The sequence below is a fragment of the Antechinus flavipes genome, chromosome 1 (genome assembly GCF_016432865.1).
Source record: "Antechinus flavipes isolate AdamAnt ecotype Samford, QLD, Australia chromosome 1, AdamAnt_v2, whole genome shotgun sequence".
NCBI classification, from domain to species: Eukaryota; Metazoa; Chordata; class Mammalia; order Dasyuromorphia; family Dasyuridae; genus Antechinus; species Antechinus flavipes.
Window position 1 is genome coordinate 48,943,729 of NC_067398.1, and position 24,880 is coordinate 48,968,608.

At 39.6% G+C, this 24,880-nt stretch overlaps 2 protein-coding genes across 4 annotated transcripts in view; both read left to right on the forward strand.

The window, feature by feature from the left end:
* The first annotated feature begins 3,135 nt into the window (after positions 1-3,135).
* VHL (von Hippel-Lindau tumor suppressor) lies at positions 3,136-15,146 on the forward strand. The gene is made up of 3 exons (XM_051982113.1): positions 3,136-4,126; positions 7,130-7,252; positions 12,911-15,146. Exons 1-3 carry the CDS (start codon positions 3,931-3,933, stop codon positions 13,087-13,089), a joined length of 498 nt encoding a protein of 165 aa, XP_051838073.1. The 5' UTR covers positions 3,136-3,930; the 3' UTR covers positions 13,090-15,146.
* The window catches only part of IRAK2 (interleukin 1 receptor associated kinase 2), a 59,776-nt gene continuing 47,965 nt past the window's right edge, over positions 13,070-24,880 (forward strand). Inside the window, exon 1 of one of the 3 annotated variants that reach the window (XM_051982086.1) lies at positions 13,070-13,146. In XM_051982086.1, coding sequence (XP_051838046.1) covers positions 13,128-13,146 — 19 coding nt within the window. In that variant the 5' untranslated portion in view covers positions 13,070-13,127. Of the gene's footprint in view, positions 13,147-22,836; positions 23,210-24,880 lie in introns of those variants that run through there. The other 2 variants (XM_051982097.1, XM_051982076.1) reach the window with 2 other exon arrangements.

Below are 24,880 nucleotides of genomic sequence, written 5' to 3' on the forward strand. Positions count from 1 at the left end.
CTTCCTCCTTCCTACCCCTTTCTTCCCTTCCCCATTTCCTAATCCATCACCATTTTTCATACTGTGTGGTTCAGAAATGGTGAGGGGGTCACCATTTAATAAAAAAAGCTGGAGAGATCGCTAGAAGCAAAGCAGTTTATTATACATTCTCGGGAGAAGAGCCTCCCACCCATGGAGCAGACAATCTAAGGGAGGAAACACCTTCTAGGGCAGGTTAACACTTAATCCCTAAGGCAAATACCCTCTCCCACCACTGACCCTCATCCCCATTGGCTGAGGATCTTAAATTCTAAGCTCGGGAACTACCCAATAAATTGAACTTGATCAGTAAGTACATAGTTGCCCATATTTGACTGAAATAGGGAGAAACTGATGTCATGGGAGGATAGCGGGAAGGGGATTTAGGTATGCCCTTGATTCAATCTTCAAAGTCCTTCAGGCCATTGCAAACTCTAAAGTAGATGAAGCCTTACTCAATTTTCACAACTGTCTCGAAAGATCTCACCTCATCTCGTTCAAAATTCTTGTCACTAGACTGAAAAGTCATGTGATTAATTTTAAGGCCTTATAGCTTTTACATCTCATGGTTTCCCTACATTTGGCTCAAAGACTGTACTTAATGTACATCTAGGATTGATCATCAGTCATCAGGGATGCTATTGCATTTACTTTGTGTTTGTGTGTCTCTCTTAAATAAGTCCTCCATCTTAAAATGGGACCTCTTCCACTCTGGCTTATGGTGAGAAGATGACATCAGTCTCCTGTTTACTCAAACACTTCCTGCACAGGACATGGAGAAATTTTAAAGTGGGTCAATTCAGGCACAGAAGGTTGCCATAGAGATTGAGCCACAAAACCTTTCAGCATTTGCATGTCCGGCCTTGAGCTTTTTCTGCAAATGTATAAAGGGATATGGAATCTTTTTCCTTTCTGCTTAAGCTCCATGAGTATATATGTAAGGGCATCATCACAATCCTCCCCCTGGTCAAGAAGAGTTGGTCTATTCAATAACTTCACTTTTTGTGTCTGCTGTGCTCAGCTTTTAGTAAGCACTTTACAAATGGCAATGAATTAAAAAAGGGCTTTCATTGTGAAGTGCATGTGATAAACAAAAAAGGGCTTTCATTGTGAAGTACATTTGAAGTCTTCAGTTTCTTCACTTGGAAAATGGGGCTAGAGGTATTGGAATCTATGGACTATGTGTTCCATAGATGGATTTCAGGGCATCTACATACTTAGATGGGGGAAAATATTTTCATTACCCTTTAGTTTCCTTTGTAATCCTTAAACTATTAAGAAGGGTTCATAGGCTTCAGACTATCCAAAGAGTGCATGACCCCCAAAATATTTAAAACTCCCAACCTAGATCATCTGAAATATCACTTTCAGTTCTGAAATGTTGAGTCTGAAGAAATCACTGTATATCAAAGTTGAAGGACCTCAGAGGAAATGGAATCAAATCTATCTGAACAAAAATATTCTCTACGGCAGAGAGAATCATGGTTGAGAATAATAGAAAAGTTGGAAGCCTTGGGGAAGAACTTGAGATACCTGTCTGGGTGATCCAGTTCAGGATGTCAGGTGTTGTCACTGTCAAATTTCAAATAATGTCTAGATGTTATCCCCATCAACTGATGGATGTGGGATAGGAGCTCCCAGAGAATCTAAGGCTAGATATATAGATCTAGGAATTATCTGCATGGATATGATAACAGAACCCCAGGAGCTGATGATAACAGGAAACCAGATAGAGGGCGAAGACCTTGATCCTTTTGTGCTTGAGGAGGAATTGAGGGAGTTGGAGGAAAAACAGGCGCTCCTTTTGCAGTGTTTGAAGCAGCTACAGTGAGGAATAAAAGAGAAGAAATGTGTTCATGTGTAGGGGAAAAAAGGTAACTCCCTTTAGAGAAGCTCTAGTTAGTGGAAGACAGTTCCAACAGATGGCAGCATCTCTGTGGAAAAGTAACTTTTAACGGAGAAATAGAAGATGGGGGCAGGAGCCTCTTGGGGGGAGAGAACAGTTTTAGATAAGAAGGCCTATTTTTCTTTCTGAGAGTTGGAGATATAACAGATTTTTCAGCCAGGTTGCAATCCAAGAAAAGCAAATTTGACAGTCCTTTCAAATATCAGTAGAATGAGACTCTATAGAAGATCATATCCCTGAAGTGTAAAAAAAGATTTCCCTTTTTTTATTTTACTTTGTTATCCTGTCCTAATTAAAAGCATTGCGATTTAATTTGCTATTTAATTATGATGATAAAAAAAATGCTGTATATTTTAGGCATAAGTCTGTCAGAAATTTTTAAAAATTTAATATTAAATCATTTATAGCGTAGATGTCTGGCTGGCAAAATATTTCATTATACTTTTATTGTGCACCAAATATTTGGTGTAGTCTAAACAAGGACAGCATGCAGGCATTCTTCCTCAGCCTTCTAGTTCTGCACACTAAACCTTTTTCCCATTATACAGATCTGCGATGATATATTTTGTAGTATTTCTACACAATTTTTGTTGGTTATAGGTCTGCTTATATCTATCAGGAACTTCTCCATTGCCTTTTGAGAAATTACAACTTCACTTCCTCAAAGATTATGATATTTCCACAACTCCCAGGCATTTGATATCATAGAAGAATATTGATGTTAAAGAGATGGAACTAATTTAGGGAGAAATTTGGGACACTTTTCTCCTATTTGAGCACTTCTCTATCCGCTTTGCAGAATCCTCCTTCAGAGGTATCCATGGGTATCTCACGTGTGTGTACATATGTATGTATATATTGTTTCGTTGTTGCGTTGGTGTTGCTCTGTCCAAAAGTCGGTCGCTCTATCGATAGAGCATCTAGCTTCTCTCTCTCTCTGTCTCTGTATTTCTCTCCCTCTCACTTTCACTCACTCACACACACACAACCTATAACATTTCATTCAATCTGGAATTGAATCTTTTGGTTAGAAAGCCAAAGGAGACTACTTCCCACCTGGCCGGGGACTTAGAACCTCCATTCCCAGAAAAGTCCCCTTACGTAGACGTGTATGTGTATCTTTTAGTGAAAGGAGTTTCCACATTACATTGATGAAATTAGGACCAAGAAAACAACAAAAACCAAACCCAAACCGCACAAGTGATTGGGGGATTTTTATTTTATTGGAGCACTCCCAGTTGAATAATTTCTCTTTCCTTTCTCTGTCATCCCGCTTGATCAGAGTGAGGTAGTGCAATAGAGCTGGGGAATGTGATAGGAGCAAAAGAAGGAGGACCCCAAAGACCTCGGTTTGAATGTGCCACTTTCCAGCTCTGGGTTCTCCGGGAAGTCACATCCCCAGAGCTTAGTACAGTGCTCGGCACGGAATGAGGACTCCGTAAAAAAGCCAGGAAGGGAGGGCTTCATTAGAAGGGGAGCCCCTTCCGAGCAGGGTTCCCCCCTTTCTTTGTATCCGCGGCGCTTGGCACACCTCGGCACTTAAAAACGCTAGCTGGGTACTTCGCGGTGCCCGAGATTAAGCCTGAATCCTGCGGCTCCTGAGCTTCCGAGATGGCTTAGGAAATGCACTAACCAATGCACTGTTAGCTTGGGTCACTTAGTAAGGCTTTTTGACTTGAATTAGCTTCTGAGTCGTACAAACATGTGAGAAACAGGCTGCGGGGATCAAGGATCCAGGGCGAGCTCGAGAGCTTAGGGGACATCCAGCTTTCCGAGCCCAAAGCCTGCTTCTGACCCCGCCCCCGCCAGGCGGCTCCGCTAGCTCGGCCCACACGCAGGCGCCCTCCTGGGCGAGGCTCCGCCCCACACGTCAGACACGTCGGGACACGTCGGGACTCGTCGCTGCTGCGCTCCCAGAAGGAAGAAGCGGATTTGAGGGCCGGTGGCCTTTGAGACTTGCGGTCTGGCGTCACCTCCTCTCTCGCTCGGTCGCGCGGGAACGGAGGATGCCGTGGGAGCCACTCCAGGCGGTCTCCGGGCCGCCCCAGCTGCGCTCTGTGAATACCCGGCAGCCCTCCTGCGTGATCTTCTGTAACCGCACGCGCCGCCAGGTGCTCCCCTTCTGGGTCAACTTCGAGGGACACCCGACGGCCTACCCGCTGTTGCTGCCTGGCACCGGCCGCAGGATAAACAGCTACCTCGGTGCGGGGCCGGACGGGGCGGGTGTGAGCTTGGGAGTGGGACTGCGCGATCCTGAAGCCCGGCCTCTGGACCAGGGTGGAGTGAGGGGGGCCCGGGCCCCGGGGGCCTCCCCCTATTTGTAGCTGGGCTACAGAGGGCCATCCTTGCGAGCTTCTGTGCTTCCGGGCTCCCTGGTGCCCCGGCCTCGGGGAGCTCACCGTTAGAGCCCATGACAGTTTTCTATGGCAGAAAATGTAGTAGGTAGGGACTAATGTGCGCCGGGCTCCGTGCTGGGGAGAAAAGCTAGAAAGAGAGCGGGTCCTCCCCGTGGGGGGCGGGCACACGTCCACGCCAGCCGGCTTGTCACGTTGTACTTTTTATAAACATGAAGTAGTGGAAGGGAAGGTGGGGCGGGCCCGGATGGAGGCTTGCGGGAAGAGCTGTGGGGAGCACCGGGCGCAGCGGCTCTGACCACTCCTGCTGTGACCACCGTATGAAAGAAGGCTGGGGAGGGGAGAGGTCCTTTGTTCTAGTTTGAACCTAAGCCTTGGAGTGGGCTTTGAAGTATGTATTATGTTGAATTGCAAATTTTAAGTAGCTTAAGTGCTTCCGCGAGAGCTTAACTTAAAGTGCCTCGGAGAAGAGGGAGGGGGGCTTGTGTGGGCCCAGACCACTTGTGCCAGGATTGGGGCCTGCGTAACGGGGTGTTGCTCAATAAAAATAGGGAGGAAAGGGAGTAGCAGTTGTGCTAGTTGTTGGTCACGTTTGAGAGAACTCGGACTCCCGGTGGGAGATGGGCGATCCGATTTGGAGCAACCCGCCTCTTGTTGGTCAGTCAGTTTCGGCGGTGGCTGTGGCCCCTTTGTAGTTGGCCGTTCCTTTTCCAGGGCATTTTGCAGATGAGTCGGGTTGCCAGAATTAAATCACTCACAAGTGCCCAGGCAGCTTTTGAACTCAGATCTTGACTCAGACTCAGTCTTTTGAGCCATATAGACTTGTTTCGAGTCTAATCCTTGAGCCTGTGGGGTCCAAGCCCTGGAATAGATGGCTATGGGTGATGTGGAAGAAGGGCCCAGAGTCACAAGCCGGAGAGCCAAGTGTCTAGGTCAGCAATGTTGGAGAAGTCGGAGAACTTGTCGGCCATTTCATTTGGCAGTCAAGATATTAGTACAGTTGGAGAGAGCAGTTTAAGTTGACCAAGGCCCCCAGGCAGCAGCCAGATTGTTAGAGGTTGAGAAATGAGGGAGCCGTGAGAAATGGAAGCCAGGAGTGTAGACAGCTTTTTCTAGGTGTCTGACAGAAAAGGAGGAGAGAGAAGAGAGCCTGAGGCAGTGCTAGGGTTTAGTGAGATTACTTAGGGTGGGGACTTGCTTGGACTTGCTTGGCTCCGGGGTTGGGAAGGAGACATTGAGATAGCTCCACACCCCTCTCTGCTGTGGAGGCCAGTGGACAGAACTAGACCTATCTGGAGCATTTCTGTACTGACAAAAAGGATGGTTTTTTTTTTTTTAACACTAATTGCCGTCTCCCTGACTGTTCTGGACTTGTTGGTTAATTCCTCTGATTGCCATTTTCCTTTCTTAAGCGATTTTCCTCTGCTCTGCTACTTTTTGAACCTTTAAATTTGCTGCTTTTTATTTATTTATTTATTTTTAACGGGCTTTAGTGTAGTTCTTTCTTGTTGGTTTTTATTTTTAGCCTCCTTTATTCTTATGTAGTATTCCTCCCTGTACTTCTCTGATTCACCCATAATAGTAATCTGCAATTGTTTGGTGCTTAAGTAGCCTCTATTCTTATTCTTTATTTGAATTAGGGGAACAGCTTCCTATAGAAATTTTACTGGCTTCTTGCTTGTCCTTTCTTCTTGATGCCATGACATGAAAGTGTAATGGATTGAAGTGAGGAAGGATTTTGCAAAGTTACCTGTCTTTTCTTACTTTTTCCTACTTTACCTACTGTTCCCCTCCAAAGCCATGTAGGTCACATTATAGATCGGGAGGATTGAAGATGGCCTTGGATGTAGTGGGAGACCTTGGCCTTGTTAAGCTGAGGTCTTCAACTGGTCTCCATTTGACTGGGACAATGCTCAGTGATTAAAGGAGGGGAAAATATAACACAAGTCTGTGCAAGGATCAATGTTGAAAAGTTGTCCGTGCGTGTTTTGAAAATAAAAGGCTTAAAAAAAAAGTGCTTTCCTTTCACAACATTCCAGTAAGGTAGACAGTGCAAATATGATTTACCTGTATTTTACAGATGAAGAAATGAGCCTCGAAAGCTAAGGGAATTTCTCAGAGTATTTCAGAAATATTGATTGAGGAATCCAGATTTAGGGTTCTTTCCACTTTTGGAGTAGAAGCCCTTGGGAAGAAACACTTACAATTGCTTGTTTGCTAGGTATTGTTTTTAGAATTTTTCTGGATTGGATAGGATTGGGAGGAAGTGCTGGGGTTTGTGCCTGTCTCTGCTGTTTGACTAATTTGTTGACTGTGGGCTTGGGCTTTACTTTTTCTGAGTCTGACTACCTTATCCCCTTGTAATGCTGGAGAAACTGAGGCAGAATAGATTAAAGAAAAATTTGATTATTGGAGAGTAAATCCATTGACTGGATAGGACTCTCAAAGTATCTAGCAGTGAATGTCAGATACAAGAGTCTTTCATAGGGTAACAAGAACAATGACATAATGGGGGAGGCAACGAGAATGACAATGAAAGGGAGGTACCTTTCATTATTTCAATATCTGGAGAGGCTCCTGATATTCTAATGATGTCTAAAATGGATAGACCTTTATCCCATCAAACATTAAGAGGGAATGTTTATAGCCTGGGGTTTTGGAGCAGAGTAACTGAGGTAGGACAACTTCAAGGAGACTGTGGCATAACATCATAAGTAGGTTTTTGAAGTATCCCCCCAGATATTGAGTTTAAGTGATGTCCCCAGGCTCACCTGCACCAATGAAACAAATTGTTGACTTCATAATTAAGCATAGTCACACTTAACCAGCTTTTTTGCTTATTTTATTATAGGTCATTTTTGGTTATTCAGAGATGCAAATACGGGTGATGGACTTCTTGTTAACCAGACAGAGTTATTTGTGCCATCTCTCAACGAAAATGGACAGCCTGTTTTTGCCAATATCACACTCCCAGGTAAGATGTAACTTGCCTTTTTTAAAAGCTCCTTCTCTGCCATCCAGAACTTCTCCCACATAGCCCCTAGCCCTTTTTCCCTTCTTTTGAACGTATTTCTATGTTTGTCATGTTGTGTAAGACAAATCAAACAAAAAGGGGAAAAAACCATGAGCGAGAAAAAGCAAACAGACAAAAAAAGGTGAAAATACTATGCTTTGATCCACTTTCAGTCTCCATAGTTTTCTGGATGTGGATGGCATTTTCCAGCCCAAGTCTATTGGAATTGTCTTTTTGTTGTTGTTGTTGTTGTTAAATATCTACAAAGATATTTTTCAATATTTATCTTTGCAAAACCTTGTGTCCCAAATTTTCTTCCTCTCCTCCCCATCCCCCCTCTCCAAGACAGCAAGCAATCCTGTATAGGTTAATCACGGGCAGTTCTTTTAAACATATGTGTGCCCCCAAAAAAAAAAAAATTAAAAAGGGGAAAAAAAAGCAGGAGAAGGAAAAAAACCACAAACAAATAACAGTAACAAAAAAAGGTGATTTTGATCCACATCTATTGATCCCCATTTTCTATCTCAAGCCTATTGGAATTGCCTTGAATTTTACCTGGTTGAAAAAAGCCAAGTCTATCATAATTGATCATCACATATCTTGTTACGGTATACAATATTCTCTTAGTTCTGCTTATTTCACTTAGCATCAGTTAATTAGTACACACTTTCCAGGCTTTTCTGAAATCATCCTGCTCATCCCTTCTTTTCTTTTCTTTTTTTAAATAGCTTTTTATTTTTCAAAATACATTCAAAGATAGTTTTCAACATTCACTCCTGTAAAACCTTGTATTCCATTTTTTTTTCTCCCTTTCTTCCCTCCATCCCCCTCTCTGAGATAGCAAGTTAGTTAAACATGTGCATTTCTTCTAAACATTTCCACATTTATCTTGCTGTACAAGAAAAATAAGAACAAGGTGGGGAAGGGGAATAAGAAAAAACAAACAAGCAAACAACAACAAAAAAGGCAGAAAATACTATGTTGTGATTCACATTCAATTCCCATAATCCTTTCTCTGGATGCAAATGACACATCTTATGACTTCATCACAAGGATATTGGAATTGGCCTGAATTGCCTCATTGTTAAAAAGAGCCAAGTCCATCAGAGTTGATCATCATATAATCTTTTGTTGCTGTGTACAATGTTCTCTTGGTTCTACTCACTTCCCTTAGCATCAGTTCTTGTAAGTCTCGGCTAAGCCTTCCTGAAATTAGCCTACTCATAGTTTCTTTTTTCCTTTTTTTCAATATTAAAAAAAAAATAATTATTTATGTTTTACATGTATATTAACTAAATACATATTTCTTTATGAATCATGTTGGAAGAGAAAAATCAGAACAAAAAAGAAAAACACAAGAAAGGGAAAAAAAATGACCATAGTATGTATTGATTTACATTCCATCTCCATTGTTCGCTCTCTGACTGCAGATACTTTTTCTCCAAAGTTTATTAGGATTGCCTTGGATCATTGAACCACTGAGAAGATCCAAGTCTTTCATAGTTGATTATTGCATAGTCTTGCTGTTACTGTACAATGTATTGCTGGTTCTGCTTGTTTTGCTCAGCGTTTGTATAAATCTTTCCAGGCCTTTTCTAAAATTAGCTTATCATTTTTTATAGAAAAGGAATCTAATTGAATGAATGCCCATCAATTGGAGAATGGTTGGGTAAATTGTGATATATGAATGTTATAGAATATTATTGTTCTGTAAGAAATGACCAGCAGAATGAATACAGAGAGGCTTGGAGGGACTTGCATGAACTGATGCCAAGTGAAATGAGCAGAACCAGGAGATTATTATACATTTCAGCAACATTACTAGATGATGATCAGTTCTGATGGATGTGGCCCTCTTCAACAGTGAGATGAACCAAATCAGCTCCATTTGTTCAATAATGAATAGAACTAACTACACCCAGCAAAGGAACTCTGGGAAATGAGTGTGAACCACTACATAGCTTTTCAGCTCTCTTTCTGTTCGCCTGCATTTTTGATTGCCCTTCACAGGTTAATTGTACATTATTTCAAAGTCTGATTCTTCTTGTGCAGCAAAAACTATGGATATGTTTACATATATTGTATTTAACATATTTAACATGTATTGGTTTACCTGCCATCAAGGGGAGGGAGATGGGGGGAAGGAGGGGAAAAGTTGGAACAAAAGGTTTTGCAATTGTCAATGCTGAAAAATTACCCATGCATATATCTTGTAAATAAAAAGCTATAATTAAAAAAAAAAAAGAAAAGTAATATTCTATTACTTCCATATATTATAACTTGTTCAGCCATTCCCCAATTGATGGGCATCTACTCATTTTCCAATTCTTTGCCGCCACAAAAAGAGCTGCTACAAATATTTTTGCATATGTGGGTCCTTTCCCCTCGTTTATGATTTCCTTGGGATGCAGACCCAATAATAGCTCTTCTGGGTCAAAGGATATACCCAGTTCTATAATCCTTTGGGCATAGTTCCAATTTGCTTTTCAGAATGATTGAATCATTTCATAATTCCACCAACAAGGTATTTTTAAAAATAGATATAAAGCTTTTTATTTTCAAAACATAGTTTTCAACATTCACTCCCATAAAACCATGTGTTCCATGATGTTTTTTCTTCCCCCAACCCTAGATGGCAAGTAATCCAACATATTATTCTGTACATATATCCACAATTATCATGCTACACAGGAAGAATCAGATCACAAAGGAAAAAAATGAGAAAAGAAAACAAAACGCAAGCAAACAACAACAAAAATGAAAATATTATGCTGTGACCCACATTCAGTCCTCAGAGCTCTCTCTGGCTCTCTCTATCACAAGATCATTGGAACTGGCCTGAATCACCTCTTTATCGAAAAGAGCCATGTCTATCAGAATTGATCATCGTATAACTTCCAAAAATGCATTTCTGTCCAAGTTCTCCCACATCCCCTCCAACATTCATTATCTTTTCCTGTCATCTTGGCCAATTTGAGAGGTGTGTAGTGGTATCTCAGAGTTGTCTTAATTTGCATTTTTCTAATCAATGGTGATTTAGAGCATTTTTTTCATATGACTATAGATGGTTTAATTTCATCATCTGTAAATTGTTCATATCCTCTGACCATTTATCAGTTGGGGAATGACTTGTATTATAAATCTGACAGGGTTCTTTATATATGAGACCTTTACCAGAAACACTGGCTATAAAATTTTTTCCCCAGCTTTGTACTTCTTTTAATCTTGTTTGTATTGGTTTTGTTAGTACAAAAACTTTTTAGTTTAATATGATCAGAGTTGCTTCTGCAGATCATTCTTAAAGAACAATAATATTCCATAGCATTCATATATCATAATTTATTCAGCCATTTCCCACTGAAGGGCATTCACTCAATTTCCAGTTCCTTGCCACTACAAAAAGAGCTGCCACAAACATTTTTGCACATATGGGTCCTTTTCCTCCTTTATGATCTCTTTGGGATATAAGCCTAGTAGAAACACTGCTGGGTCAAAGGATACGCACAGCTTTATATTCCTTTGGGCACAGTTCCAAATTGCTCTCCAGAATGATTGGATCAGTTTGCAACTCCACCAACAATATATTAGTGTCCGCTTTCCCACATTTCCTTCAACATTCATCATTATCTTTTTCTTTCATCTTAGGCAATCTGAGAGGTGTGAGGTGATACTTCAGTGTCTTAATTTGCTTTTTTCTCATCAGTAGTGATTTAGAGCATTTTTTTTCATGTGACTAGAAATGGCTTTAATTTCTTCATCTGAAATTTGTTCATATCCTTTGATCACTTATCAATTGGGGAATATAACCCCTGGTTTAAAAAAAATGAACCCCATCCCTAGAAGATCACTTCCTATTGCTTTTCTTTTTTTTTTCACCAGATTCTTGCCCAGCATTGTCTAATATGCAGTGTGTCCCATTTCCCCATGTTCCACTGCTACTCTTCTCAGTCTTCATATCCTTTTTCTGTCTGGAGTTTTGGTTTGGGGTTTGACATTGTCAATCTTGTCTCTTTGGACTGGTCTTCTCTACTGAAAGATCATATTACTGTCCACTGAGTTAGTGTGGTTGGAGCCCAGCTTGCTTTAGGTAGTCTTGGATGTTTTCCTCTTAAGGGGCCATGGATATGGTCTTCAGATTTTTTACTGGTCTGGAGGGACTTGCACTTATATCCCAGACATTGCTTCCTTGTTGCCTGAGGCATCAGAAGCCCAGCCTATTGGGATGGGAGCACCTGAGTTTTATCAGAATTCCTAGCATCCTCCCTGTCTTTGTAGCCCAGAGTGGGGTTGCCATGGTGAATGTGGAGGCAGAAAGGAACAGTGTCTATTTTACTATTTTCATCTTTTTAAAAATCTCTGGTTGGTAAGTCAGTTTGTTTTTATTGTTTTTCTAGTCTGTCGCTATTTAATTTATGTCCCAGTTTATACTCTGAATCCCTCTGCTGGCCTGAGCCAGGTCTGGCTAAGACCAGGAGGCATTTCCCAAGACTGTGTCCTAAGTCTTTTTCTTTCTGTTATTTTAACCTTAGTACCAAATAAAATACACATTTCCATAAAACAGACTAGAACTTAAAAATGATTGTCCGTGAAACTACAAGTTTTTGTATTGTGTTACAGGTTGTTTTTCTTATTAAGTGTATAATTTTATCCTGTAGCTTTTAAAACTGTCTGGCCTGTCTGTGCTTGCTTTTTTCTCTTCAAAGCAGTTTTTTTTTTTTTTTTTTTAAGATGCCTCAATGACCTTCCATTTTCTCTTCATTTCCCACCCATCCTTCTAAAAAAGTAGAGGGGGTAAAGAGGAAAAATGTTGGTAATTGAACAGAAGGAATGCCAGAAAGAATATGAGCAAAAGTAGGACAAACTTGAAGGTTACTTGTTAAATTTCGAGTGGAGTGAGGAAGATGAGCTTTTCAATCTGGCCTTGGACGCTTCCTGGCTGTGTAATGCTGGGCAAGATGCTTAATTCTAGCTTTATTTTCCTCGATAGTAAAGTGAAGATAGGATAATAGCACCTACTTCGTGCCATAAGTCCTCACATTGATTCTGTCTTCAAATATGGGCTGTGTTCTACATCTTTGTCAAGATATCGATGTTTTAGAATAAGGGGTAGAAATAACTACATGGAGTTTCTTTTCCTTTATAGCCATGTATAAATCTCCAAGTGGTTGTCATTATTTGTTCAAGCTATTTTTTTCCTACATTTTCCTTTGTTCATTTGTCTCATTAGCTTCTTATTTGACTCATCATTTGTTGAATTTTATCCATTCACACTCTAAAAATAGATGCAAATGAACTGAGACACCTCACTGCTAGCCTCACTTAGCTTTTTATCTGAGGGATGTTTTTACATCACCTACCCAAGAGTTTGTCTCTAAATTTTATCTGCAAAATTTCTTTATCTACAAGTCCCTTTTTTCTGTTCTGTTCATCAGTCAAATTATTAGCATATGGTAAAGGACAGTGCCGTGTCTGAATTGCCAATTTGCTCTGTAGAAATTCCATTTTCAGGTACCTTTAAAAGCGCCTGTGTTTTTGTAGGTTAGATTTAAATAGCATACCAATGCTATGTGAACTGAATCCCTTACAATGAGTTGTCACTGAAGTTTTGTTTCCCTACAGTTTACACACTGAAAGAGAGATGTCTTCAAGTAGTTCGGTGTCTGGTCAAGCCTGAGGACTACCGGAAACTGGACATCGTGAGGTCACTGTATGATGATCTGGAAGACCAACCAGATATCCAGAAGGATCTTCGGAGACTTTCACTGGAGTACCTTGAGAATCAAGTGGATGGAGACTGAGAGGGGCATTCCTGAGTTTGTGCTGTGGAAGGCAGTGAATGGTTTTATCTAGCCATGGTACTGTGACCTCCTGTCCATTTCAGAGTATTTTGTTCTCAGGAAGTAAAATTTCATTCCAATGGTAGATCACATTTAAACTCTGTAATTGAGATGGTGAGCTGTCATTGGATTCTCTAAGCCTTGTGATGTTCAGGAACACAACATTCATTTTAATGAGTATTCTCCTCTACCTTCTGGTGACTTGACTATTGTTCAGTGGTCTAAATGCTCTAACTAATAAGATGCAAACTTTCCTTAAGAGGTATACCCTAAAATTTTGGACCAGATAACTGTTATAGTATCTTCCAGCTCTAAATATATGATCTACTCTGGTTTATGAAGTTAAGACTATGGCCTTAGAGGACTTTGGCTTAGTTTAACCCAGTTCTTACTCTGTAAGGCAGTATTTATTGTACATACATAATCCATTTATTTTCCTTTGTGGAAAATGAGGATTTATCTAGATGAGTTGTATTGGACCTGAAATATAGAATTAAAAAACATTTATATGAAAAAATTTATATGAGAAAATTATTTTATATGAAAAAAATCAAGAGGAATGTTTATGGGAGATGATTAAGTATCTCAGGATTGTTCATATTTTGTTGGGAAAAGCATATTACTAAATACTAAATAGCTTTTAATAACGAGTTATTTATTTAAACATGTTGGGGAGCTTTTTGTAGATGGGATTGTAAAAACTAAGATTTTCATTTTGTGAAGCAGTCACCTTTTAGAGGACACTTTTAGTAATTTTGTAAATTTTTTCAAAAAAACAGGACAACAGTACTGTGTGTTTCTAAACTGTGACTGTCTTGAATTATGGGTTGGTTTCTGCACAGTGAACAAAGGGGTGTTATCAATATTTGTATTTCATTCTAGCCTTAAGAAACGACTGTGAAGGCAAGAACTTCATAGAACTTTGAATATTGTTTGTAGTTCTCTTTTTTATGATACTATTCACTGATACCATCATATTTCACAAAGTACAATATTTTAATCATCCACTGTAATTTTTCTACCTGAGAAAATGCTTTTGTATTTGTTTTTATACTGTGAGTTTTAAAGGGGTGTGTGTCTGTATGTAGATGGTGAATTTACCTCAATTTATCTCTTATAACTTCTTTGTTGTGAATGTGACTTAATTTCATTAACTTCAGACCTTCTGAGAGACAATCCATAAAGGTTAATGTTGGATTTTCCCTTTCCCATGGTAATGGGTCACCAAATACTGACTGTTGGACCCAGAGTTCTTGTACTCTTAACTTATCAGGGAGTCAGAGTAAGAATCAAAGGCCAAATGAAATATCGAGAAGTCATTCCACCATAACTTCATCTTTAAGTCCTAGAGCACTTTGTTTCTAGTGTTTCCTAATCTTTCTCATTTTCTTTCGTGTCTAATTGTCTTTTTCTCCCTATGGCTTACAGCATGAGCTGAAGATACTAACTCCATGCATTTTAGAGGTGGGAAGTTTGCAGCACTGGTGGAAAGGGCAGAAATATGCATGTTAAAATGGGTAGGGATCATTTGGGGGTCTGAACCAAGATCAGTGAGTTTTTTTCTTAGTTTCCTTCTGACAGTGGGGCATGATGAGTTCAGGACACCGACAGGCTCTAGACAAGTCATTTAGTGGCCTCTGTGCTCTGGGCAGCTAGGACAGTGATAGGGAACGCCATGGCCTACTCTCTCATCTTCCAAGCCCTACGTCTTGCCTCCAGCTCAACTCTCCCCTCTCATATTCTCTTAAAGCCTCTATCTGATATTAGTCCTTCCTTTACAATGATTTTTTTTTTCTTTTGTGGAATCATACAGTTTAAATATAATTTCTGATATGGGCTGCCCAAGGAACACCGGCTGCCCGGCCATGTAGCATCATCTGTTTGTATTTCTGTGACTCTTATTGTTGTTTTTATTGAGATTGTTCAATTTTTGTCTTGTCTAAAATTTGACATTTAACAATACTGAGCAGAATAAAGAGAATTGGGTCCATGGACAGACCCTTCTTTTGTTCTTTTCATTGTTATAGTCATTATTATGCACATTCTTTTTCTGTTTCTGTTTATTTCCCGTGATTTTAAATCCTTCATATTTATATTCCATCCGAAGTAGTACTGTTTACAAACTGCATCTTTTATCTATCCATGAGCAACTGTTTTATTGTTTATTGTTTACTGTGACAAAAAAGTCACATTTTCTTTGGACTCTTAGTTACACTTAGCTCAGGACCCTATCTTTTTAACACACCCATTCCCATTCTTTCCCCACAGATTTCTGTAAATATGACATTTCACAGGAAGAGCTAAGGGTGTCTTGAAATGAGAAAGATTAGGAAATGCCAAAGACGGCAAATAAGGTGTGAGTATACACTTGTAAATGAAGGGGAGGCTAGAGATGAAGTGGGAGGTCTAGCCAGAGAGTAATGAAGGTCTGCTTTTCACTCAGCCTTCATGATGTCTGTGCTCTGGACAGACCGGTGGTTCTGGCTTCCTGGTACTTTGTGTCCTGTTCATTTCACTCAGCGTCAGTTCGTGTAAGTTTCTCCAGGCCTTTCTGAAACCATCCTGCTGGTCGTTTCTTATAGAACAATAATTTTCCATAACATTCATAACTCACAGTTTATTCAGCCATTCTCCAACTGATGGGCATCCACTCAGTTTCTAGTTTGTTGCCACTACAAACAGGGCTGCCACAAACATTTTGGCACATACAGGTCCCTTTCCCTTCTTTAGTATCTCTTTGGGGTATAAGCCCAGTAGAAACACTGCTGGATCAAAGGGTATGCACAGTTTGATAACTTTTTGAGCATAGTTCCAGACTGTTCTCCAGAATGGCTGGATGTGTTCACAACTCCAACAACAATGTATCAGTGTCCCTGTTTTCCCACATCCCCCCCCAAGATAATTCCGCATTATCTTTCCCTGTCATTCTAGCCACAGATTACATTTTTAAAAGCAGAATTGGAATGAGCAGAATATAGAGTTAGATGGTTTTATATTGGTATTTTCTGAAGAGCAAAGGGATCACTGTTAGAGGCCAGCACTAATTCAGGCCCTTTAGTGACTCAGAATGAGATCCTTGTAGATTTCCTTGTACATAGTTAACAGAAGCATGTTTGCTTAAGGCTACAGCAACTCCCCTGCCCATACTATCAAGCCTGAAGGAGGGGCCTCCAATTTCTATTTGATTTTTGTGTTTTGGATCCCAGGAAGCAGCATCAATGAGGCTCAAGCTATGTGTCCCAGCCAATTAAGACGGTGGAAGACTGAATACATTTTAAGGAAAAACTTAACAAGGGAGAGTGCCTGGCCGTACCAATCTTAATCTGTGCTACAAAAGCAGTCATTGTGCAAACTTTGGCACTGCTTAAAAGAAATTGATCCATGTGAACAGATCCAAGTACATGACTGAACAGAAGCAAATGAACACAGTATAATGTTGAATAAATCCAGTGACCCCCTCCCCTATTACCTTAACTGGGATAAAGTCTTACCATTCCAACAAAAAACCTGGAAAATTTGGAAAGCAGAATGGTCGAGTTGAGATAAATATCCATATCTCCCACCATATACCAAGATATGTACTAATTCCAACTGGATATATGTCTTAACAGATAAAGGTCATAAATTAGAGTAATAAAAAATGAAATGGGGACAGGTATGTGCGGAGAGTGACTGGGATGGCCTCTCCCCATGTGGACTCCTCCTGGGAGTCATGGTAATGTCTGATGGGAGTGACTTAGAGAGTCCTGACCATATATGTAGCCTCTTAACTGGCCAGTCTGCTAACCGTGTGATCAAGCCGCTCCTGCATTTGTCCATCACTGTTCTTTCTTCCTTCATAGGTGAAGGGCTTGAAGGGTCCAACCAGGAGACTTTCAGACAGACTGTCAGACAGCATCTGGGTTTTTCAATCAGCTCAGTGTCGATAACCTGTGGAGCAATAAGTGGAATTTGGGAATGACCTTCAGGATCCAGCCCACGGAGGCAAAGATGAGGATTTGTATAATTCTTGCCGCCTCTGAATGTGAGCTTGGTGGGACCAATGTTATATTTTAAAAATTTTGTTGAGTGGTTCCACTGCCCTTAGTGACTGAGATGGGATTTGGAATATTAGTTCCCATGGTGTTTATATTTTTATTTTTGCTATATCTTAGAAGTAAATATCCCTTTGTAAAAAATAAGTGATGTTAAATGGTTAAAGGGAACTGGCAAAAGTTATCACTGTTGACTAAAAAACTAGTTGAGTCTTTAAAAATACCCTAAAAGTCCTCAGTATTTTCCCTAGAACCTCAAAGGTGAAGTGCACCTGACCTGCCTCTGGGAGAATGATGTAAGAATTTTTACATGAATTTTCACAATTATACACAGGGCAAGAGGTCACGATCAAATAAGGAATTAGGAGGATCCCAAGAACAGAAGATAAAATTGATAATTTTCATGAAAGCAGATATACTTTTTTCATAAGTGAAAATCAATGCAGTTAAAATCAGAGGAAATAGTTAACATTTGCCTGCAGGAAAAGAATCTTTGCAGCTTTTTTTTTGGAAAAAGTTTTCATACTAAATCAGTGCATTGACAATCCATGATTCCAGAGGATCAAAGATGAAATATGCCCTGTGCCTTCTGCCAGAAATGGCTTGACTTATTGGGGTGGCCATGTGATTGCTGAGAAAAGGTTGGGTGTGAGAGAGGTTGTGGAAGTAGAAACTGCAACGAATAGAGTTTGAACCTCACAACATCCCTGTAAAGTAGGTATTATCTCCATTTTACAGATGAGGAAATTGAGCTACTTACTTAGCATCCCACTCAGAAATAATTGAGACAGAATTAGGATTTGGGTATTTTTTACTTCAAGTCCAGTGCTCAGTCACCTTGTCCCTAATTAGAAGAAATCATGTACTCACCCTGGGATTCAGGAGGCTGCCACCAGGGGCCTGGGATCCTAATGCCAATATTTTTGGTTCCACCCCTCAACTCCAGAACAACTCCAGGGAAATCTCCAAGACAAAATTTAGTTAGGAGCACTATCTTGTTCAGTCATTTCAATTGTGTCCAATTATTCCTGATTTGATTTGGGGTTTTCTTAGCAGAGATACTGGAATGGTTTGCTGTTTCCTTCTGGTCATTTCACATATGAGGAAACTAAGGCAGACAGGGTGAAGGGACTTACTAAGGGTCTCACGGCTAGGGAGTCTCTGAGGCAGGATTTGATCTTCCTGACTTCAGGCCTGGCACTCCCCACTACACCACCTTCTGCCTCTCGGGGCTTACCTAGAATCTCTCAATAGGAGCTAGGATTTCTGTAGCCCTTAAAGATTGCCAAGTGTTTACACATATCATCTGATCCTTCCAACCACCCTAGGAAGTAGATGTTGTCACCCTCATTTTACAGAGGAGGAAACTGAGACCTGCAGAGGTGAGGTCATGGACTCAGGCCGTGCAGCCACCATGTGCCTAAGGCGGCAGTCAGGTTTGGGTCCCCTGAGTGTCCCCGAGGCATGCACTGACAAACGGAAGAACGTCATCTCACACTCCTCATTACACTCCCTACCTTGGAAGGCAAAGGCCCGTTGTGGGGCTGTGGAAGGTACTGCTTTGGCCTCAGGCCTGCAGTCTCTGAGTAACTCGAGGCAAGGTCTGGTCAGTGGGGAGAGACTCCCTTTAGTTTTGGAGCTACAGAGTGGCCTGGGGTCATCTTCAAAAACTCCACATAAACCAGCTGCTGGCCACTCTTGAATTCAGGATGTTTTTGCCAACACTGGAAAGCCCATTTTAAAAAAGTTACTCTCTTTTAAGAAGTTTCTTTTGTTCTCATTTTAACAAACACCAAATAAGATGACCATATCCATATCCACAGTAGAGCAGAGAAAGAAATTTGACATTTAACTTTCAAAACTGTCGTACTTAGCTATGATGCTTTGTGTTCTCTTCTATACAGTTAAAAAAAACTTCAATGCTCTCTTCTTTCTTTTGCAATTCTGTTCCTATCTTCAGTCTTCTTTCAACTCCAGCTGAAAAAAACCTTTGTAATAACTATATAGTCAAACTAAGCAAATTCTCACATTGGTCATGTCCAGGTTTTTGTTTTTGTTTTTGACCAATCCAAAGAAAACAAGTCACCATAAACTTTTCAACCCCAATTTAAGGAGAGGGTAAAGAACAGACATCTCTTCAAACAATGCCCCATTTCCCATCGAACTGTACTCATTTTTGGATGATTGCTACATTATCTTGTAAAATCTAATTAGTCTTGGTACTCACACCTCATAAGTACCTGCAGTGCTTCTTATTGGAGGTTGCAGCCATGAACTCCTCATGCTCCATTTACTTAGAAGTGGAACAAGATGGATGTCTCAATTTCCACTGAGCTGCACTCATTTTGGTTTCTTTTGTTTTCATTTAGGAATTTTTTTTTTTAACTTTTCCATCATGTTCTTGTACCAAGTGACTTCTCTTCCCTCCCTTCACTCCCTTTTCCAACTTTCTTTTGTGTTTTGTCTTCCCTCATTAGATTGCAATCTCCTTGAGGACAGGGATTGTTTTTGTCATATTTATATCCCTAATGCTTAAAAATGTTTATTGACTTTGAATACTATATCCTGAAAAAAATTCTATGCTGCACCCTTCAAGATAGTGATAGTTAAATTGAACAGTTTGAGTGAAAAAGCTTTTAAGGATATTCCCTTCAAAATAACCTTCCATAGTTTCTGATTTTGTTTACTCTTAGGATCCATGAATCCAGCAGATTCTCTTCCATTCACTCATCCATTTCTCTTTGGAGATGTTAGTCAAATCAAATTTTTACTACATAGGGAGAAATCTCAGGATGCAGGTGCTGTAATGCATAGTGGATCACAGGTACACAGCTTACTTGGCAGAATCTAACTTGGTTCAGTTTAATTCCTAAATCTGACTTTATTCTTGGCACCATCTTGCTTTGTTTCCAGGTCATGGAGGCTATCTGAATCCCTTTATTATGGAGTAAACAAGGAATTTTCTAGGCATTGTGTGCCTAATGACACATCATAGATGCTTAAATGTTACATGACTACTATGCCCAGAATTTCTTGAATTTGTTTCATTTCTTAATGTGGTGAATTATTTTTATTTTGAAATTTTTTAATTGATGCATTAAAAAAAAGAATTATTAAATATTTCTCAAGATGTTCTCTTTTCTTTTAATTTGCTTTCAAATTCTAATAGTATTTTCTTTTTCAATTACATGTAAAGATAGTTTTCGATATTCATTTTTTTAAGATTTTGAGTGCCAGTTTTTTTTCTCTGTTTCTTCCTTACCTTCATCCTCCCAAGATGTCAAGCAGTTTTATAAAGGTTATGCCTGCAGTCATTGTTTTTTAACATATGTTCACATTAGTCATGTTGGGAAAGAAAAATCAGGACAAAAGGGGAAAATCATGAATAAGGGGAAAAAAAACCAACAAAAAGGTAAAAATAGTATGCCTCAATTCTCATTCAGTGTCCATAGTTCTTTCTTTGGATGAAGATAGCATTTTTCATCCCACATCTATTAGAATCGTCTTAAATCACTGTCCTGCTGAAAAGAACTACGTCTATTATAGTTGATCATCTTACAATCTTAATGTTATTATGTACAATGTTCTGGTTCTATTCACTTTACTTAGCATGAGTTCAAGCCTAAAATCAGCCTGCTCATCATCTTTTATAGGCTAGTAATATTCCATTATATACATATGCCATATCTTATTCAGCCATTCCCCAGTTGATGGGTATCCCCTTACTTTCCAATTTGTTGCCACCACAAAAAGAGCTTTTCCTCCTTTTATGATGTCTTTGGCATACAGACCCAGTAAAAGCACTGCTGTATCAAAAGATATACACAGTCTGATAGCTCTTTGAGTATTGTAAATTATTCACCAGATTGGTTGGATCAATTTACAACTCCACCAACAATGCATTGGTGTTCTAGTTTTCCCAAATTCCCTCCAACATTTATCATTATATTGTCATCTTAACCATTCTGATAGCTGTGAGGTATTATGTCATAGTTGTCTTAATTTTTATTTCTATAATCAATAGTGATTTAGAACATTTTTTAATCTTCCTGGATTTAATTTCATCTGAAATTTGTTTATATCCTTTGACCATCAATTGGGGAATAACTTGTAATTTTTACTCATTTCTCTACATATTTTAGAAATGAAGCCTTTATCAAAAACACTAGCTAAAAATTATTTCCTAGTGTTCTGCTTCCCACAGAAATCTTGGCCACATTGATTTTGTTTGTGCAAAACCTTTTTTAATTTAATGTAATCAAAATTTTCCATTTTGCATTTTATTTTGCATTAATGTTCTCTATTGTTTAGTCATAAATTCTTCTTTTCTCCAAATATTGGCTAGGTAAATTATCCCTTGCTCTCCTTGTTCCCCTTCTTTCAGTGGAATGTTTTTGTATAATTAATAAAAACATTAAGGTGGAATTGACCAATAAAATGACATCATCTGACAATATATGCAATGCTTTGCACCCATACTCTTTCATCTCAGTAGCAGGAAAATGAGGAAGAACGTGTGTTTCTTCATCTGTATTCTGGAACCAAGATTACCAATGTTGGTTGCCTTTTAGTGGCTTTTGTTTATATTAATTGCAGTGGTGTGTAATGTTCTCTGAGTTCTATTTTCTTTGACATCCAGTCCAATTCAGTTAACATTTATTAAGTACCTATTTTGTATCAGACATGGTGCTAAATGCTGTGGGTAAAATTAATAATAAAAGATAGTCCCTGTCCTCAAGGACCTTACAAATGGAGGGAGTCAAAACAAAAGAAGTTCAGAAAGGGAGCACTTGCTTTTTTTTTTTTTTTTTTTTACTTGCTCCCACACTGTACTGCTATGCATATTTGTTATACATTTAAGTCTCAGATAATAAATTCAATAAAGTAATCACATGTATTTAAATTAAAAATATTTGATTTTATCAAATATGGTAATTGTTTTAGCCTAACTGGAGATCATTAGTCCATATCCAAATAATGTTACCACTTCATGGTTGACTATTTAGAACCTAATAGTATGTATGAGATTTTCTAACCTTGCTTAAGTCAAAGGGTTTTAGGATTACCTGTTCTCTTTAGCTTCTAATCTTGATTAACTCCAAGATTCTGATCCTTTCTTACCCTCAATTTTTTTCCCCCCAGTCTTTGCTTTCAAGTTAATAGGAGCCAACTATTATGAGCTCTGTTTTTCAGTTTCCTTCTTGCCCATCCAGTGTAAAGCTGCAAGCTACCTTCCTAAAACATTGACCTTATCTATGGCTCCATATATCTTTCCAACTGAGGACAAAGGTTTTTTACTCACGGGGGTTGTCCTACTCTATAAATCATTATCCCAGTCATTTCCTCAAAACAGGAGATAGTAGGTTGTTAATAAGCTGGCTTGAGAGCAAAGAAGCAAAGGAGATTGAAACTTCAAGAAGTCATTTGACTTGTGCAGTAGTCAAACTAGTAAGCAGTAATAGATCCCTCACTCCGCCATTCCCTTCTCGGATTCCCTCCATCTTTGGGGTTCAATATTTTGATTCGCTTTCTGTTATGGCTTTTAGAGACGGCTTGGTGGCAGTGTTGCCCAGTCTGGCTCAGCTCAGCCAACTTCCTGGAAAATTGCAGCTAGTTAGCAAAGAAGCCTTTACCCTTGAGGCTCCTCCCCTGAATCTAGAAGCTTGGTGCCAGTTAATTTCTGACTCATACTGGGCTGAAGCTTTAGCCTCGAAGACATCTTGTTAACAAGTGGGAACTTACAACAGACCACAGAAAGCTCAACGCCCTGCTGTTAACAAAGGGGACACCCTGTTTGGTCTGGGAGGCAAGAACACATCTGAGGTCCCAGCAGGCTGATGGCTGGGGAGAGGAAAAAGTCTTGGCCATAGCAGACTGTAAACTACTGGAAGCAGGGAAAATGGCCTTGCAGCCACCTCTGCTGCCACCCCCACCTGCTCTCCGGAGCCCTCGGACTTCCCGATATATCTATCAGCTCCCTTCTTGGGTGCTGGAGGACTTCTGCCATAAGATGGACAGCCTGAGTGAATGGGACTGGATGCAATTTGGTGAGAGCAGTGTCAAGGGTCCCTGGGGTCCCTGGTGAGACTGGAGGAGGATGGGAATCCTGGGAATGGCTGGGCTGACAAGGTACCATGGTCTCAGGGGATTAGCTGATGGGCTCATCCAAGAGCACTCGCTCTATCTTCCTCAGGGAGCACAGGAGTTTGAATTGGAAGAGACATTAGTGATGGTCTAGTTCTATCCTTTCATTTTATAAAAAAGGAAATGGAAGCTTCCATAGAGTGGGAAAATGAGGAATCTGAAACCAAGAGAGGTTTTTAACAGGTAGTCCATAGAAGAGTAGCAATTTGAGCTCAGGTCCTCTGCCTTTTCGGCTCACAGCACTTGTCACTTCCTTATATAAGTTTTTTTCTTGTTTATTCTGCCTTTTAATTTTGTTCCATATAACACAATATCATGGACAAAACTTCAGAATGGTAATCATATTTGGGTTTTTAGCTTTTTGCTCCTCTATAATATGAGGAAGTTAAACTAAATTTTTTTTTTTTTTTTTTTGGTCTCTTTCATTTATAACGTTCTTTGATTTATTTGCCTGTCTAATGATGAATGTATCCATGGAGGCAAAGAGCTTTGTTCTCGAGTAAGGAGAATCTAGGTACAAGTCTTATGGCATATATATATATATATATATATATATATATATATATATATACTATCTAGTAAGTCTGGCCTGCCACTTAAGCTAGGCAACTCTGCATATAGTAGAGAGAGCCTTACATCTGAATGCAAGATCTGAGGTCAAAATCTACCTTAGACACTTCCTCACTGATTGTATGACTTATGCATAAGTTACTTAACTTTTTCTCAATTTGCCTATCTCTAAATGGGGTGGCAATAACAGCATCTAACTTACAGAACTAGTGTGAGGTTCAAAGGTGATAATGTAGGCAAAGTTCAAATGCCATAAAGTAGGTAAAGTGCTTTACAAGCCTTTACATAAATGCGAGTTGATATCATTATTGTTATTTTCTCCCAGACTATAAGTTAATATAACAACCTTTATTGGTGGTGGAAATTTTCTCCTCTGGGCCTTTCCTATTTGATAACATCATAAGTCTAGTCCAAGAAAAAGATATGTCTTAAGGTACTAGTCCTGTGATATTAGTAGGTATTTTTTTTTAGTGCTAAGTGCTGAAAAATTGTTTACTATTACTGCTTCGTATCATGGTAGGAAAAGGAAAAGAAATGAGAGTGTATACAATTTTGCTTCCCTTGTCTTTGGGAAAGGCACTGTAAATGTGCCCCTCTCTGTGCTGTTTCCCCAAGGATGGTGGGACATGAATTAGGTCTGAGGGGAAGTGAATCACAGACTTATGAGAAGAGAAACCAACCACCTTAGAATCTGGTAAAGATGTAGGCACTTGGTACCTTCCCATAAAGAAAAAAAAAGTACCCGAGAAACATCTTTCTTTCCTGCCTCTTAGATTTACCATACATTACATGGTATTTTGGTGTATAGATATAAACAAGGTTATCCAGAGTATTGAGGTTATCAGTATATAATCTGGGCAGCTAACTGACACAGTGGATGTAGAGTCAGGAAGGCTCATCTTCCTGAGTTCATATCCAACCTCAGACACTTATTAACTATGTGACACTGGGCAAGTCAGTTCATCCTGCTTGCCTCAGTTTCCTCATCTGTAAAATGAGTGAGA

Coding starts and splice junctions, on each gene's coding strand:
- VHL (XM_051982113.1), top strand. CDS start 3,931: ATGCCGTGGGAGCCACTCCAGGCGGTCTCCGGGCCGCCCCAGCTGCGC. Junction 4,127..7,129: donor CAGGATAAACAGCTACCTCG/GTGCGGGGCCGG, acceptor ATTTTATTATAG/GTCATTTTTGGTTATTCAGA. Junction 7,253..12,910: donor TGCCAATATCACACTCCCAG/GTAAGATGTAAC, acceptor GTTTCCCTACAG/TTTACACACTGAAAGAGAGA.